Consider the following 14,360-nt stretch of genomic DNA (forward strand, 5'->3'; position numbering starts at 1 on the left):
TCCAAACAAGATCCGGGTCAGACCCAGTCCGTTTGGCAGATCAGGTTCTGATACATCCTTCAAGTCGATGGTGAGCAGAACCCTGAACCTTAAATAGAAATTACGAGTATATGGGCAATAGGCAAAGTTTCTTACTATGCTCATCACACAGCCAAGCCCACTATTTATAATAGAAGATAAGGGGTGGTTAGTGATTCACGTAACCTCCACCCCACTAACTTCCATTAAGAGCCCACTATATAACCTTATCCATAGTGTCAAACTGCGTCACCCTATGAGTTGAACCCAAACCGGAAATGTTCTAACACCTCTCTCACCTTATAATGGGCAGTGGAAACAGGTTGCTAACACATGACCGGCAAACTAGGCCACAGTTTTTCGAGCAGATGTTCTCTATGTCAGGGGACAATCGAAGGGCCTCAACATTTGTTTTTAGATTGCCAAATCAGTAGGGTCCTGTGGAAGAGAACGACTGGATTGTTTGGAGTACAATGGCATCCTTCAGGGGATGTGAAACAAAATATTCACTCATGGTTCCTTGTAAATTTCAACTCCAAAATCGAAAGATGGAGTTGATAAAGGACATTTCAGACTCTTGTTTGGTTCATTTGGAAGATTCGAAACGGGTTGACTTTTGAAAGAGTGAGGTGGTCTGAAACTCGAATTCTAAAGGAGGGTCTCATGTCCGCTAGAGAGCGTGTAATGCATAACAAGGTGGAGCCCCCCAAGTACAGACTCGATCCAAGTCTGCATCCGTGGTATTTACCATGGAAGATGGCATTTTGGCTCCACGGTTCGTAATCATACAGTTCATTTTTGACTGGGTAGGGAGTTTCTCTATCAACTGTAGTATGGAAGAAAAGTAATGGTGTGGTTAGTCGGTTGTAATGGAATTCACGAGGGCATATATATAGTTGTTCAAACCCGGCAATTGCTAGATGGAAGGTACGCTGGGTACAACATATCCTGGCAATTAAAACAAAATTTGTTTAGTTTTGAAAGATTTAGTTTACAGATATCGAAAGACAACTCTAACTTTATAGCAAAACAACTCACGGAGTTTGCCAAAAACATGGATGGAGGCAAAACTTGGGTTGGTGAAAACACAGGTTTTGGCCACTGTCATCCAAGCAACCCCCCTGTTTGTTTTTCCTCACAAAACCTGGTTTATCATGGTGCTTGTCTTGCCTTCTGGTTCAAAGATTGGTGGCTCACCATCCCTGGTTTTTCGGTGGTGGTTTCGGATTGGTTGGCTTGCAGCTATGAGGGTAAATGGGTTGCATACAGCCTCTCTAAAAAACTGCGGACATTGCAAGGTTTAATGAAATCCTGGGTTCGTGATAATGGTGGGTACAGAATGAGATTTCGTCGGTGCAGGCAAGAGCCCAGTTGATGATCCAACTCTCGAAGCTTGATAAGATCATTCAGGTGTGGCACTTTCGAGATGAGATTAAGTGCCGACAAAGATCAAGAATTTGTGGGCTAAAGAGTGGGGACTGTAATAATATTCCATTCATTTGCATTGGTTCTCAAGTGTTAGGAGGTTTCAGATATGGTGGCGAGTATCACAAACTATTTTAAATCAATTTTCTATGACCCTGGGGGGGTTCTCTCGGGATGCTAAGTGATTTTTCTTTTGCTACGACTTTGCAGGAGCATGCAGCTGAATTGGTGAAAACTCTCTTTAGAAGAACTCAGGGCTGCGATTTGGTCTCTTCTCATGGCGCTTGGGCCTGACGACTTCCCTACTCATTTTATCAAAAGTTTTTGGGAGGACTGCAATCATGACCTTCTAAATTTTGTTTCTAAATTTCATAAAAATGGACAATAATATATCAGAATTTATTTTGATCGCAAAAGAAGTGCATGCGGAAGATATAACCAGATTTCGTCCCATCTCACTCCTCATTAGCTAGTACAAAATTCTGGTGAAATCTAGAGCGAGATGCCCCTTCTAATCTCCCCATGTCAGTCTGCTTTCCTAAAGGGGCAGATCGTTCATGATAAGGTGTTCATGGCCCATGATCCAGTTCATTCTCTAGTACCGCCAGGGAAGTCTGTCTTCATTTTGAAACTTCATATATATATATATATATATAAAGCTTTCATTTCAGTGACATGGGATTTTCTGCAACAATGTCTACATCACATGGCCTTCTCGCTTGTCTTCATAAACTGGATTATGAAATTAATCTCTTAGGCTCAGATTGTTGTATTGGTTAATAGTGAATATGGGTCGTGTTGGCATGTCATGCAAACACCCAAGACCGAATTAAAAAATGGGGTGTCCAACTTATGAATCAGTATTTATGTGTGAGCAAGATTTGGAATTCCCTCAGCATCTATTTTGGTCCTTCCCCTCCTTTTAGTAATTGTTTAATTCGGCTTGGTAGGACCTTAATGTAATACCTTGATCCAAGACCTATAGAGTTCAGTTTCGGTAGGTATTACTTTTCAGAGGAAAAGTATGCAGAGTTTGCACAACGAAAATTCTACTTTTTTTTAATAGACTCAAATTCTTTAACAAGGCTCATTATTCATAACATACAGAAATAAAGATTACATGAATGTAATGTGACAAGAAATAAAACTAACAAATATATTTGTTGTATGGTCAAAGTAGCTAATCACGTCTTATCTACGCTAATGGACCTGAAACTTACAATTACAATTATTCAATAGGTGAATCTACAACTCACTAAATAATATATAAGCAATAAACGACTTTTACTTACAATTGTAGTGTGCTCTATGCTCCTAATCTAAGTTTAATTTTTGATACACCACGTAGGGTTTGTATATTTTAATTCTTTCCTTAATTCTCTCAATCTAACACTAACTCATAACAAACTATAACGCTAGGTCGATTATACTGATCATAATCGTCTATAGTCGTAGCAACCATGTAGAATATTTTAATTCTATATTATTGGTCAAACTATGAAGCATACGTTCTTAGTAATCCCCGGATCAACAAACACTGTTGTGAAACAACAAGTGAGACCCCATCGATAATTACCCAGGAGGTGAGGCTCAAACTCGGCATGGTTCATGCTACGTCTTAACCATAAATGAGTTTCAACCATCTATGATTGTCTAGAGTCCCAGATACTATTTGAATATAAAACCTTAAGTCATGTCATAAGTTCATTACTTTGAACCTTACTCTCAAGTACGTGTTTCACTCGTTCTCCTATGAGTACCATCATGAAATAATCACGACGAGTCTCATTCTCAATCTCCAAATTGTACTAGGGATCACACTTTCTATCATACTAAGTATGCAATGAAGTAAATTTTCTACATCATTAAATCAACAATGTTTCACTCTCCATGGTGGTTGCACTTTAACCGTGAACCAGGTAGCATTTTTCACAGGTCATCACTTTCAAGATTTAAATGGTTAAGGATGCTAATCTCAATTTAAATTCACAACATATCTAAACTCAAAGAACTTAAGGTTAATCACAATTCTCAATACAATGCATGGCATTGAGAGTATATATATATATATATATTGTCAAAAGACAATCTTTCTTTTTAGTATGCATGACATATCACGATCGACATGTGTACACATACATTTCATTGCAATTAACTCATACATGGTCATTCTATACATATTATATTTACACCCAAGAGATATATTTCTAAACATGCTAATATACAACAAACAATGCTAACATACAACACAACATGATTTATTTACAATTAAAGTTACTTATAATATCTGTTATCTAGAATGTAAATGTTGTACTCTAATTGCAATCGAGTCTCAAGTGACTCTAATAATAGAATATGATCATCACAATCCTATTCATATTAATACACATACATTATTTATATTTTAATAAAATTACTAAAATACTCCTCTCAAGGTGATTTGTTGGACATCGCTTTTTGTACCCTTGGTTTGTTCAGAACCATTGGACATGAAAATTTCTCTCTGTGATATGAATCCAACACACAAAACCCCACTCAATTCTGAGTTTGGGGTGCAAAGTTATACCCGTTTTGCTTAATTTGATATTGGGCACACATAAGGGTAATTTGATTATTTCAACTTTGTGATTTGACCTTAATCATCTTATGTCAAAACAGGTTTAGAATACTAGGTTTACTGAACCTAGTTTAGACCCAATTAGGTTTGAGTTCAAACTCAATTGAATTCTAAAAAAAAATCCACAATAGATCCGCTTACTAATAGGTGTGGATCCATATCCAGTTTGTTGTAACTGGATTGGGCTCAACTGTTCCAACTAGGTTCAGTTCTATCTTAGTCAAGAAGAGACTAGACTAGTTCAGTTCTATCCCCGTTAGGAATTGATTGAACTCAATCCAATTTAGTTCTAAAATAGATTCATACTAAATTATAAAGTGGGTTCAGATCCAGTTTTGATGTGGATCCAACACTATAAAATTGGATCTAGACCGAGTTCTGATTTGGATCCAAAACTGATCCATCAAGCTATAAACTAGATCTAGATTAAGTTATATACTGGATCTAGAACTGATCCAAATAATCTTGAATTAGAACCAGATTCAGTTTTGATCTGCATCTAGGACTGATCCATCCAACTCCATACTAGATCTAGACTCAATTCTGTCTAGATCTAGTTCAACTAGGATTGATCTAGGTCAATTGTATCAAACTAGACTCAGACCCCGTCTGGTCTAATTTAATCTAAACCCAAACAAAAAACTGAGACCCTGTCAGGCCCGACTCGATTCGGTTTGATCGACCTGGTCGGGTTTAAGATTCATTGATCAAACTCGGTCTGGACTGACCCGGACCATGTCGGTCTTGTTTTGACCCGACCCAGTCTAGGTTCACACCTAGACCGGTTCGATCGACTGAGGCTTTTTTTCTGGTTCGAACCCAGACCGATCCAAGACACAATAGACCCGACTAAGTCTGCTTTACCCCCACCAGACTGAGTCGGTTCAACCCAAGATATGATAGACCCGACTGGGTCGAAGGGTTTTTTTAGCTCTTGGGAAACGGTGTTCTTTATTTCTGTTTTCCAAGTACATGCCAATAAATGACTTATACACCTTAAGCCAAACTAAGGGACTAGGGGTTGGTTTCGTGGTTTAATTTGTCATGGACGGTTTGCTAAACTTAAAGCTCTCTATGTGTCAAGGGTTGAAAAAATTGGCCCTTCGATCATTTCACTGTGTCACTTGCACCGGGTGCTTATCGCAAACAACCCTACCATATAATATCAGATTTGGATCTACTGTTTACATTTTGAATTGGATACGGATCTAACAAGACCCAGCCCCTAGGCAAGCTGTTTTGGCCCCTAATCTCTATTCATGATACGTTTAGATTAGTCTGGAGTCAATAACAGGGGAGAGGTTCACCAGGCAAAACCAGGTGCCTGTAGGTTCTGTTGTTTGAGCCAAGTGGATTTTACCTGATCAGCATAGTCAAGCCAAAAATAAAAACGATTCCGTTTATTAAATGAGTTGCGTGCAAATTCTTATACATCAAGTGCGGGTACGCCTTCTTGCACCATGGGCATGATCTATCTCTCTCTTCCTTTTTTTTTTTTTTCCATCGTCCTTAAAATTTGTCAGTAAATTGAATGAAGTATAACAGGATTAATATTTGGTAATGTGGGCGTGAGTTACAAATGCCTTTTTTTTTTTTAATATATTTGTAATTTTCATGAATTTAAACATCGCACATGTGATTTACATGTTTTGTTTAGCTGGGAATTGCACTCGGACCATCTGATTACGATATGTAGGCATGATTTTCGAAGGGTTAAAATTTCGATAGCTCACAATAGCGATATTTTCATGACACCTAGCTAAAATCATGTTTTTCGGTAAAAATCAAACGATCCAAATAGCGATTCTTAGCTTTTTTTAACACTAGCAACTACAACTATTAACGTGGTCAATATACCTTTTTTTTAACACTAACAACTACAACTAAAAAGCCATCTGTTAATAGAGTTATGGTGTAGTTCATGGTCACCTATTCTTATATATTTTTTATTTTTTGGAAAATAGGAAGAAATGGTGGCAAAGGTTAATAGTAGGTTATCAATCATTATCATTGTTGATCTTATGAACAGGGTAACCGTTGTTAAGTTTTAAACTTTCAAACACCAAACAAGTTTTCAAATTTTCAATCACCAAGAAGATGGAATATAAGGGGATAACGAGATATTGGACACGGGAATCTTAGTGGCCCCAGACTAGGGATGGCAATGGGGCGGGGCGGCGGGCCGGGGCACAAGGTTTCCACCCCCGCCCCGCCTCAAAATTTTATCCTCCACCCCCGCCCCTCCTCCGCGGCGGGGATGTATTTTATCCTCCACCCCCGCCTTCATCCCTGGTCCAAACGGGGATGAGGCGGGGCGGGGATATTGCGGGGAAAAGTGGTCGGGGCGGGGATTAGGCGGGGATCGGGGCGGGGAAAAGTGCACGTCCACCCCCGCCCCGCCTCCGCGACGGGGATGGATTTTATCCTCCACCCCCGTTTCATACCCTTCATCCCCGGTCCAAACGGGGCGAGGCGGGGCGGTGCCCCGCTTTCCCCCGGTCCACTGCCATCCCTAACCCAGACCTGGATGGATATTGTGGCATATATATGCAATGTGCCCCCTGCTCGTCAATGCCATTTGAAATCACATATTCTACCTTGTGATTTGGTATCAAACAACTCCGAATCACGTGATTTCAAATCACACAACCAAACATATCCAAAGTAGATTTTGTCATTTTGGAGAGAAAAGGTGAAAACTTTCCAGGCGGGAATAGACCCTAGCAAGACTTACTTTTCAAACTCTCAACCAGGCCAAGCGATCATTTTTCTCGTCTTGCAGGACGCAAGTAAGAAACAACTTCTAGGAATTGGAGAAGAGTTTTCCTTGTGGAAACCGTACGTCCCCCCAGTAGGCATTGGAGAAGAGTTTCCCAACTAAATCCCAGATATGCAGCTCATGCATGCCGCATTGGTGGGCCACATGGGTCAACAGCTTTCCCACGGGGCTTGTTAATTTGTTTCACATCCCGTGGGAAAACAGTCATTTTCATATGAAAATGGCTGCCTTTCCCGTGAAACAAAGAGACCCCTATGGTCGAGACTAACGTTTTGCTTTAATTTTCATGCATTGCGAGTTCATCAACTTGGTCATAAAATGTAATATGTAATGAAGTTTACCTCGTGAACTTGTTGCAACCAGCCCAAATACCAAAGAAATCTTTAGGTTGTGGATGCTTCGGCCATATATTATATGATTTATCTCCAAAACAGATGTAGGATATTGTGCATTCACCCTGAAGTAGTTTTCCTGGATAAACCAGGTGCGGAGAAAAAGAGACCTAAGGTGCTGGGCTTTCTATCCCATAACTCTGGCCTACCACATGACAAATCGCTTCCACTCATCCCATACTTCTCCTTGGATTTCAATGATGCAAGTTGTTTTTAATCAAATCGGTCTCCATAGATGTGACCTACAACATCCTTAGATCGACATTTAAATCGCCGGAATGAACGTGTGCAGGATTTTTTGACGACTCAAAAATCAACTCTTGACAAAATACAAATTTTTGTGCTTTAAGAAATCATATTTTTTTCATTCAAACGTCAAGTCTTATTAAATCGACCATGGTGAATACATCTATAGGTTCAGATTTGATGAAAACAATACGACATAGGAGGAGATGAGTGGAATTGAACTTACCGCATTAGGCTTAGCTTATGGTTAAAAAAAAAATTAATTAAAATATGTCCTTTTAAATAAAACTTTGGAAACCAAGAAAAAAAATCAAAACTCCATCCGTTTTCAAAGCATTGGTTGGAAGAAACGTTTGGGACATGAAATAAATATTAGATTAAAAATACTTTTAGAAAACTTAAACATGGATCTAATTTACTGAATGTTGGTTTCAAGTCATATTGAATCCAGGGTTTTAAATCCTACATCCAGCTTGATTTTCAAGGAAAAATCGAATATATATGCCCGTTTTGTTTCCTCGTTTGGCAAATTTAAATCCTAATTAAACCCCTATCCATTATCTATCATTTTTTATGAAACTCATTTTTAATGCCTTATTTTATTTGTCTAAGGATGTCAACCGGTCGGATTGGGATTGAATTTCGCATTACCGAATTCGACTTAATTGGATTAGGATTCGGAATTGGAGTCTGATGGAAAAGGTTAAGACCGAATCTGAATCCGACTAGCTTAAAAAAAATTTGCAGTTCAAAAATAGTCAGGAGAAACAAAAGTTGAAGGCACCCCTCTCTACTTATAGCCGTTGGCAACGGCTATTGTGCCGCGCTTTCTCACGCCCATTTAAATTTGATCTCCCCTTTCTCTTTTGCCGTCTCCATTTTTCTCTCCTACTTCTCCTAGCCATTGTTTTGATCCTTCTAATATTTTCCCACCCATTCTATGGCTTCCACTAAGCTAACAAGCTACGCTGCCTGTCCTAATCTCCACCTCTCATGGCTTAATTTCTCTGTCCTTCTCGCCTCCTCAGCGTCCATCGCCACAATTTTCCTTCTCAGACACCCACCAACAAATTTCGGTTGGGCCCTTTTCGCAGCCTCCTCTGTTTCTTTCCTCTCCTCTCTCATCGGTCTCTGCTCGCAGCCCAACAAGCTCTGCTTTGTTGCCATCACTTGCATGCTTACGGCCTCACTGATCGGAGAAGGCCTGGGGTTTCTCATGCTGTTTTCCAGGGAAAGCTCCACCATAAGATTGCTTGATCCTGCAGCAAACCAGAGAGAAACCAAGATTTTAATGAAAATAAATGCTGTGTTGCTCTTGGTGCTGTTGTTGATGCAAACGATGATATTGGTGGTCGTCTGCCTGTTGCAGAGCTGCTTGGTTGCAGAGTATCGGGGGTTGGAGGCTCAGAGGGAAGAGACAGCGAAGAGGAGGAGCAGGAAGGTGGCACAGGTGGATGAGGAATCGCTTGCAAACGTGGCGAAGATGGATGAAACGAAAGCCAAGGAACTGGATGAGAAGATGAAGATGAAATATGGGCAGTGGATGAGAGCAGGTGATTTTGAAGCTTAGTAGCTGAATGTTGTTTGGGAAGGCAAGTTTAGTCGAGCCACTCTAGCGTGCCTCTGTGTTGCACAACGTACGGCAGCATTTGAGAGAGAGAAGAGGGGGAGGGGGGGTCTGTGTTGAGAGTGTTTATTTCTTTCTTTCTTTTCTTGGATTTGTGGTAAAATAAAAGGCTTCCAGCTGCTTCTTAAGCTGTATCTTAATATGGTTTAATTAAGTCTAGAATTGTCTTTCACGGGAGAAAATGTCAGCTTAGGACTCGTCAAAATATCCAAGTTCGAAAAAAATGCCATACTTGTTTCCTAAAAACTTGTGTCAGGTCAGTTCCTACAAAGATGCTTGAATGTTTGTTTCATAAATGATGGGAAATGGATGCCATTGCCAGCTTAACATTGTCCAGAAAACTACATGCAAGAACTCGCGGGGGAGTGTGTGGAATCCTCACTTCCAAAACTGTTTGGAAGCCCCAGGATAAAGGGGAAAATTATGAAACTGGCTTGACATTTGCCAGTTTCAATTCCTCATTTCAGCTACCAAATGCTGCACCAGTGACACTTCCGATGGTCACACCGGTGACCCTTCTGGTGACCTTCCCAGTTCGTTTATGAGAGTAATAACTGCATCCCATGACCATGAAAGTGGTGAATCCTTGAAGGGTTAACTAGTAAATTAACCATCTTAACTCATTTTGGGTTAGCAATAACCTCAGTGCAAAAATTTAGGTTAGTTTTTAAAAATTTTCAAAACTTAGGTGCATTTTTTATTAATGCCCAAACTTTAGGTGCGTATTTGAAAACTTCTCTAATGTTTTTTTTTTGTGAAGGAGAGCTTATGAAAAAGTGTTAGAAAATTATAAAATTTAGTGATTAAATGGATGGAGCTAGATAAAGAAAACTCTACACTTACAATTTATGATGAACATTTTTTTATTAATGCCCAAACTTTAGGTGCGTATTTGAAAACTTGCCTAATGTCTTTTTTTTTTTGTAAAGGAGAGCCTATGAAAAAGTGTTAGAAAACTAAAAAATTTAGTGATTAAATGGATGGAGCTAGATAAAGAAAATTCTACAATTACAATTTGTGATGAAAAAGCTATTTATAAATATATAAAAATGCATATAATATATATATATGTGGTATTTCACAGATGTTGCTGACATTTTTGTGAAATAATTTGCTTTAATCACATATAAAAAAGCCAAGTTTTTAAGTTTTTATGGTATTCGTAAATATTTGAACACATGGGTGATTGAAAGAAAGTCAATGGATAAATGATGGTTAACTTAATAGAAGTGGTGTTAGGTCTGTTTTGAGTAACACGTTTCTTTTCTTTACTTTTCTGTTTTTTTGTTAATAGACGTTGGATCAAGTCTATGGAACCTTGAACCCAAAAAACTGTCTAAAGCATGTTGGATTTCGTTCATCAGGATATGAAAAGGATCCCGTCTCCTTTGACACATACAAAGGATCCTATGTCGATCCTAGCTGTCCAGCTGAGGCATCTGGATGGCTAGGATCAGTCCACATCCAGGTGAGAATGTGGACTAATCCTAGCCGTTGGTTGGGGACACCTAGGATTGAATGTACGTAGGATGAAACTCATTTTATGTCAAATGATGAATCGGTACTTGATGAACCACGCTCAAAAACTACCAAAAGTCCAATGAAACAAATCTTAACCATAAATTTTTTCAGGCATCAAAGTGAACTGCATGGCAAATTCTTGTGCAGCCTATCTTGTGAGTAGGGCTAGAAAACAAATCGAGCTGCTCATAGCTTGGCTCGTAAAGAGCTCGTTGAAATGAGCTCGGCAACATGAATATGAACAATAGGTAATTGGCTCGGCTCGATTTGTATGATCTCGTTAAGCAGTAAAAAATATATTTTACATCATATAGTGTATATAGAACATATGACTAAACTATTTAATTTCCAAAAAATGGGATTAGTGGTAAATCTTTTTACTGCTAGCTCTGAAACAAATTTTTTGTAAATCCTATTTCTTCCAGTGCCAAAACAATGTATTTTTCTGTAAACAAGCCAGCTTGAACTCAGCTAGTTCAACTCGGGCTCATTATGAGCTTGAACTAGGCTTGGCTCGATGGAAGAATGAGCCAAGCTTGAACACTTCAAGCTTGTCTCGTTCGGCAGGTCTACCAGCCCATCTTGTGAGCTATTCTTCTTGATGGCTTTTGGGTCTTGTGTGGACACATTTGGGCTGGGGAACGATTGTGTCCCATCCAGAATAGACCCAGGTCCTGCATCGAATGTGGGTTGTTAGTGGACCCAGGTCCAGCATCAAACGTGGGATATTTGGTGTTGCAAAAAAGGGGCTCGACCTTCAGCCATCAAATGATAAATTGTTGGATCTTGTTGAAAATAAATTGTCCTTGATGAATGACTTGTCAAGGGCATCGAACACATACAGCACGTTTTTAACACAGGACAAAACCCATTCAGGGACACCACGGGCAGGATGTCCCACGTTTGCAAAGACCTTCCCCAGGGCCATTTTATACCAAAAATGATAGGAGTGCTAAAGTCCGACGTGGGGTTCCTGCGTCCGGGATTGCAGACGCCCTCTAAAGATTTTTCTGTCCAAAAGCTCCTTGGACCTGATCTCTGTGTTCTTCCAGAGCTTGTTTGATGGCCCATCTCGCGAGAAGAAAATGCCGCTTGAAACATATTTTCTAACAAACGTTGAACGTGATAAGGGCTAAACACTGTTCCACCCCCACCCCTGTTAAGAAAAGAACAGGGACGTGGGGGAGACAAAAAATTGAAAATATGTTACCCCCGAAACTCTCTGGCGCTCTCTCAACCCCGGCCCCGGACTCCAACTCTCTTTCGCCTCTCTCACCCCCGATCTTGGACCTCCTCTCTCTCTCCGGTGAACCTTTCTTTCCCTCCCCACGATCGCCTCCCTCCTTCTCTCCCTCCCCCAAGAGACGATCATCGCCTCCCCTTCTTTCTATCCACGAGAGCATTGCCTTTCCGACTGCCATCTGCGTGGCGATCAAGCCGAGCCAGCAATCTTTGCTGTCTCCTTTGAAGATAGTAGAAACCTGTACCCACGTTCTCTTGAATCTCCATAAAAACTAATCAGGTGAAGACCCTTTTCCCCTGTACCCATATTGTCTTCATTAGCCACTTGTAAGAGAGGTTTCAGTGCTTTTTGCAGAGACTGTTAGGGTTTTGGAGGATTAGATACAGCATCGAGTTCGTCTTGACAATTTGAAGGTTCAATCTCTCTCTCTCTGCTAGCTGTCTATAGTTTCTTTTTCTTTAGCTTTTGTTTTTCTATATTTTAGTTTTGTTTTCTATTTTGTTTGGTTCTCATGGGTTCAACATTTTGTTGATCTTCATGAGTGATAATGTTGATCTTCTTTCGGCTTTCTCTCTATTTATAGATAGTTGCTTCCAGTGGCGGAGCCAGAAGTTTTTCCTTGGGTGGGCAGACTTCGGGTCTCGGAGACAATGTTATGGTCTTGAAGGACGATCCATTTATTCGGACCAGTGGCAGAGCCAAAAAAAAATTCGCTGGAGGAACAATCATTCGTGGAGAGATAAAACTTAAATAAGCCTTTGAATTAAAATAACAATTGTTACAAACACAAACAACTAAATTTATGAACTTAATAAGATAAAACCTTAAATTGTACTTTTAAACTAAAATAAAAATTGTTCACTTAACAAATACAAACAACTAAATTCATGAAAATTTTACAATTGGCATCTTCTATTTTTCATATTTTGAAAGCAATTCATAATTGCATCATCACTGATGATATCAAATGTCTCCTTCTCAATGTAAGTAACCAAAGCATCATTGATTCATTCATCTCCCATTCTATTACGTAGACGACTTTTGATATTGTTCATAGCTGAAAATGTCCTTTCAACACTTGTTGTTGCAACTGGCAAAGTTAATGTCAACTTAATCAATAAATACACATGAGAAAATATAATATGCTTTTGAGTTGCTACCATCATCTCTGCTAGCTCTGCTAAAGATTTTAAATTTGAAAACTGATCACTGTTTTGCATGTCTGCAATATATATATCCAATTGATTTTTCAGTCTAATTATGTTTACGTTAGAAAAGTCCTTAGGATAAAGCTCAGCAAGACGAATCAACTTATCTTTATCAAAAGCAGAAAAAGAATTCTTTGGACTCAAGCATGCCATTGAAAGAAGGAGCTCTGTATTTGCTTCAGTGAAACGATCATTCAACTCTTGAAGTTGCAAATCAATAATAACATAAAACACATCAATACGATAATGATGCAATGTGGTGATCTTTTCAACCTTACGTCTTGGTCGTCCTTGAGGTGTATATGAGTCCCCTAGATCAGGAATCAGAATATCAAATCTCTTACAAAATATGAACAATTTGTTTATGAGAGAGTCCCATCCATTGTCTCTTAGACCTTGAAGGCACTATTTTGATATAGTGACTAAACTCATAGCATTCACAATGTCTTGATCTTTTCGCTGAAGTGCTTGTGAAAGATCATCAGTTATTCCCAAAACTTTACACATCAAATGTAAGCAAAACACAAATTCAAAATCTTGCAACTGATGATATAAAATAATTGCATCTGAACTTTTTCTTGAATATGTATCTTCTACAATGAAATCTAACACTTGAATAACAGAATAATACATACTGAGTAAATTAACCAAAGCATCGTAATGAAAACGCCACCAAGTATCACTAGGTTGTTTGGAACTTATTTCTTGATTTAATCATCATCTTGTTTCAAGTTCACCCAATGCAAGTGCTTCAACAATTCGCATAAATTCTGCTTCCCGAATAAGCTCAGATCTCTTGCATGAAGTGGAGAAAAAAGTTGACAACCTACCTAATATATTGAAAAACACATCAAGCAATGAATTTTTTTTAGCAACAACAACTAATGCCAATTGAAGTTGATGTGCAAAACAATGAATATAATATGCAGATGCATTTTCATGTAATATAAGACTTTTCAATCCATTAAACTCCCCTCTCATATTACTTGCTTCATCATAACCCTGTCTACGCAAACTTGATATGCTTAATTTATTCTTACAGAATGCTTCTTCAACTGCTTGTTTGAGTGACAGAGAACTTGTTTCAAGAACATGCACAAGAGTAAGAAATCACTCAACCACTCGACTTTTTTCATTAACAAACCGTAAAACAATAGCCATTTGTTCTTTAGTTGATACATCACGAGAATCATCAAGTAAAATAGAAAAAAAAGTATCTCCAAGTTCCATGATAATAGCATTTGTGGTTTGTATAGAAGCAGCCTTGACAATATCATTTTGTAT

At 38.9% G+C, this 14,360-nt stretch overlaps 1 protein-coding gene across 1 annotated transcript; it reads left to right on the top strand.

Moving 5' to 3' along the window:
- Positions 1-8,417: 8,417 nt before the first annotated feature.
- Positions 8,418-9,047, top strand: LOC149816031 (uncharacterized). Its single transcript, XM_089988008.1, has one exon. The coding sequence runs from the start codon at positions 8,418-8,420 to the stop codon at positions 9,045-9,047; it is 630 nt and encodes a 209-aa protein (XP_089844134.1).
- The last annotated feature ends 5,313 nt before the right edge of the window (positions 9,048-14,360 follow it).

The sequence above is a fragment of the Nuphar pumila genome, chromosome 14 (genome assembly GCF_984573655.1).
Source record: "Nuphar pumila chromosome 14, dmNupPumi1.hap1.1, whole genome shotgun sequence".
Taxonomy (NCBI): domain Eukaryota; kingdom Viridiplantae; phylum Streptophyta; class Magnoliopsida; order Nymphaeales; family Nymphaeaceae; genus Nuphar; species Nuphar pumila.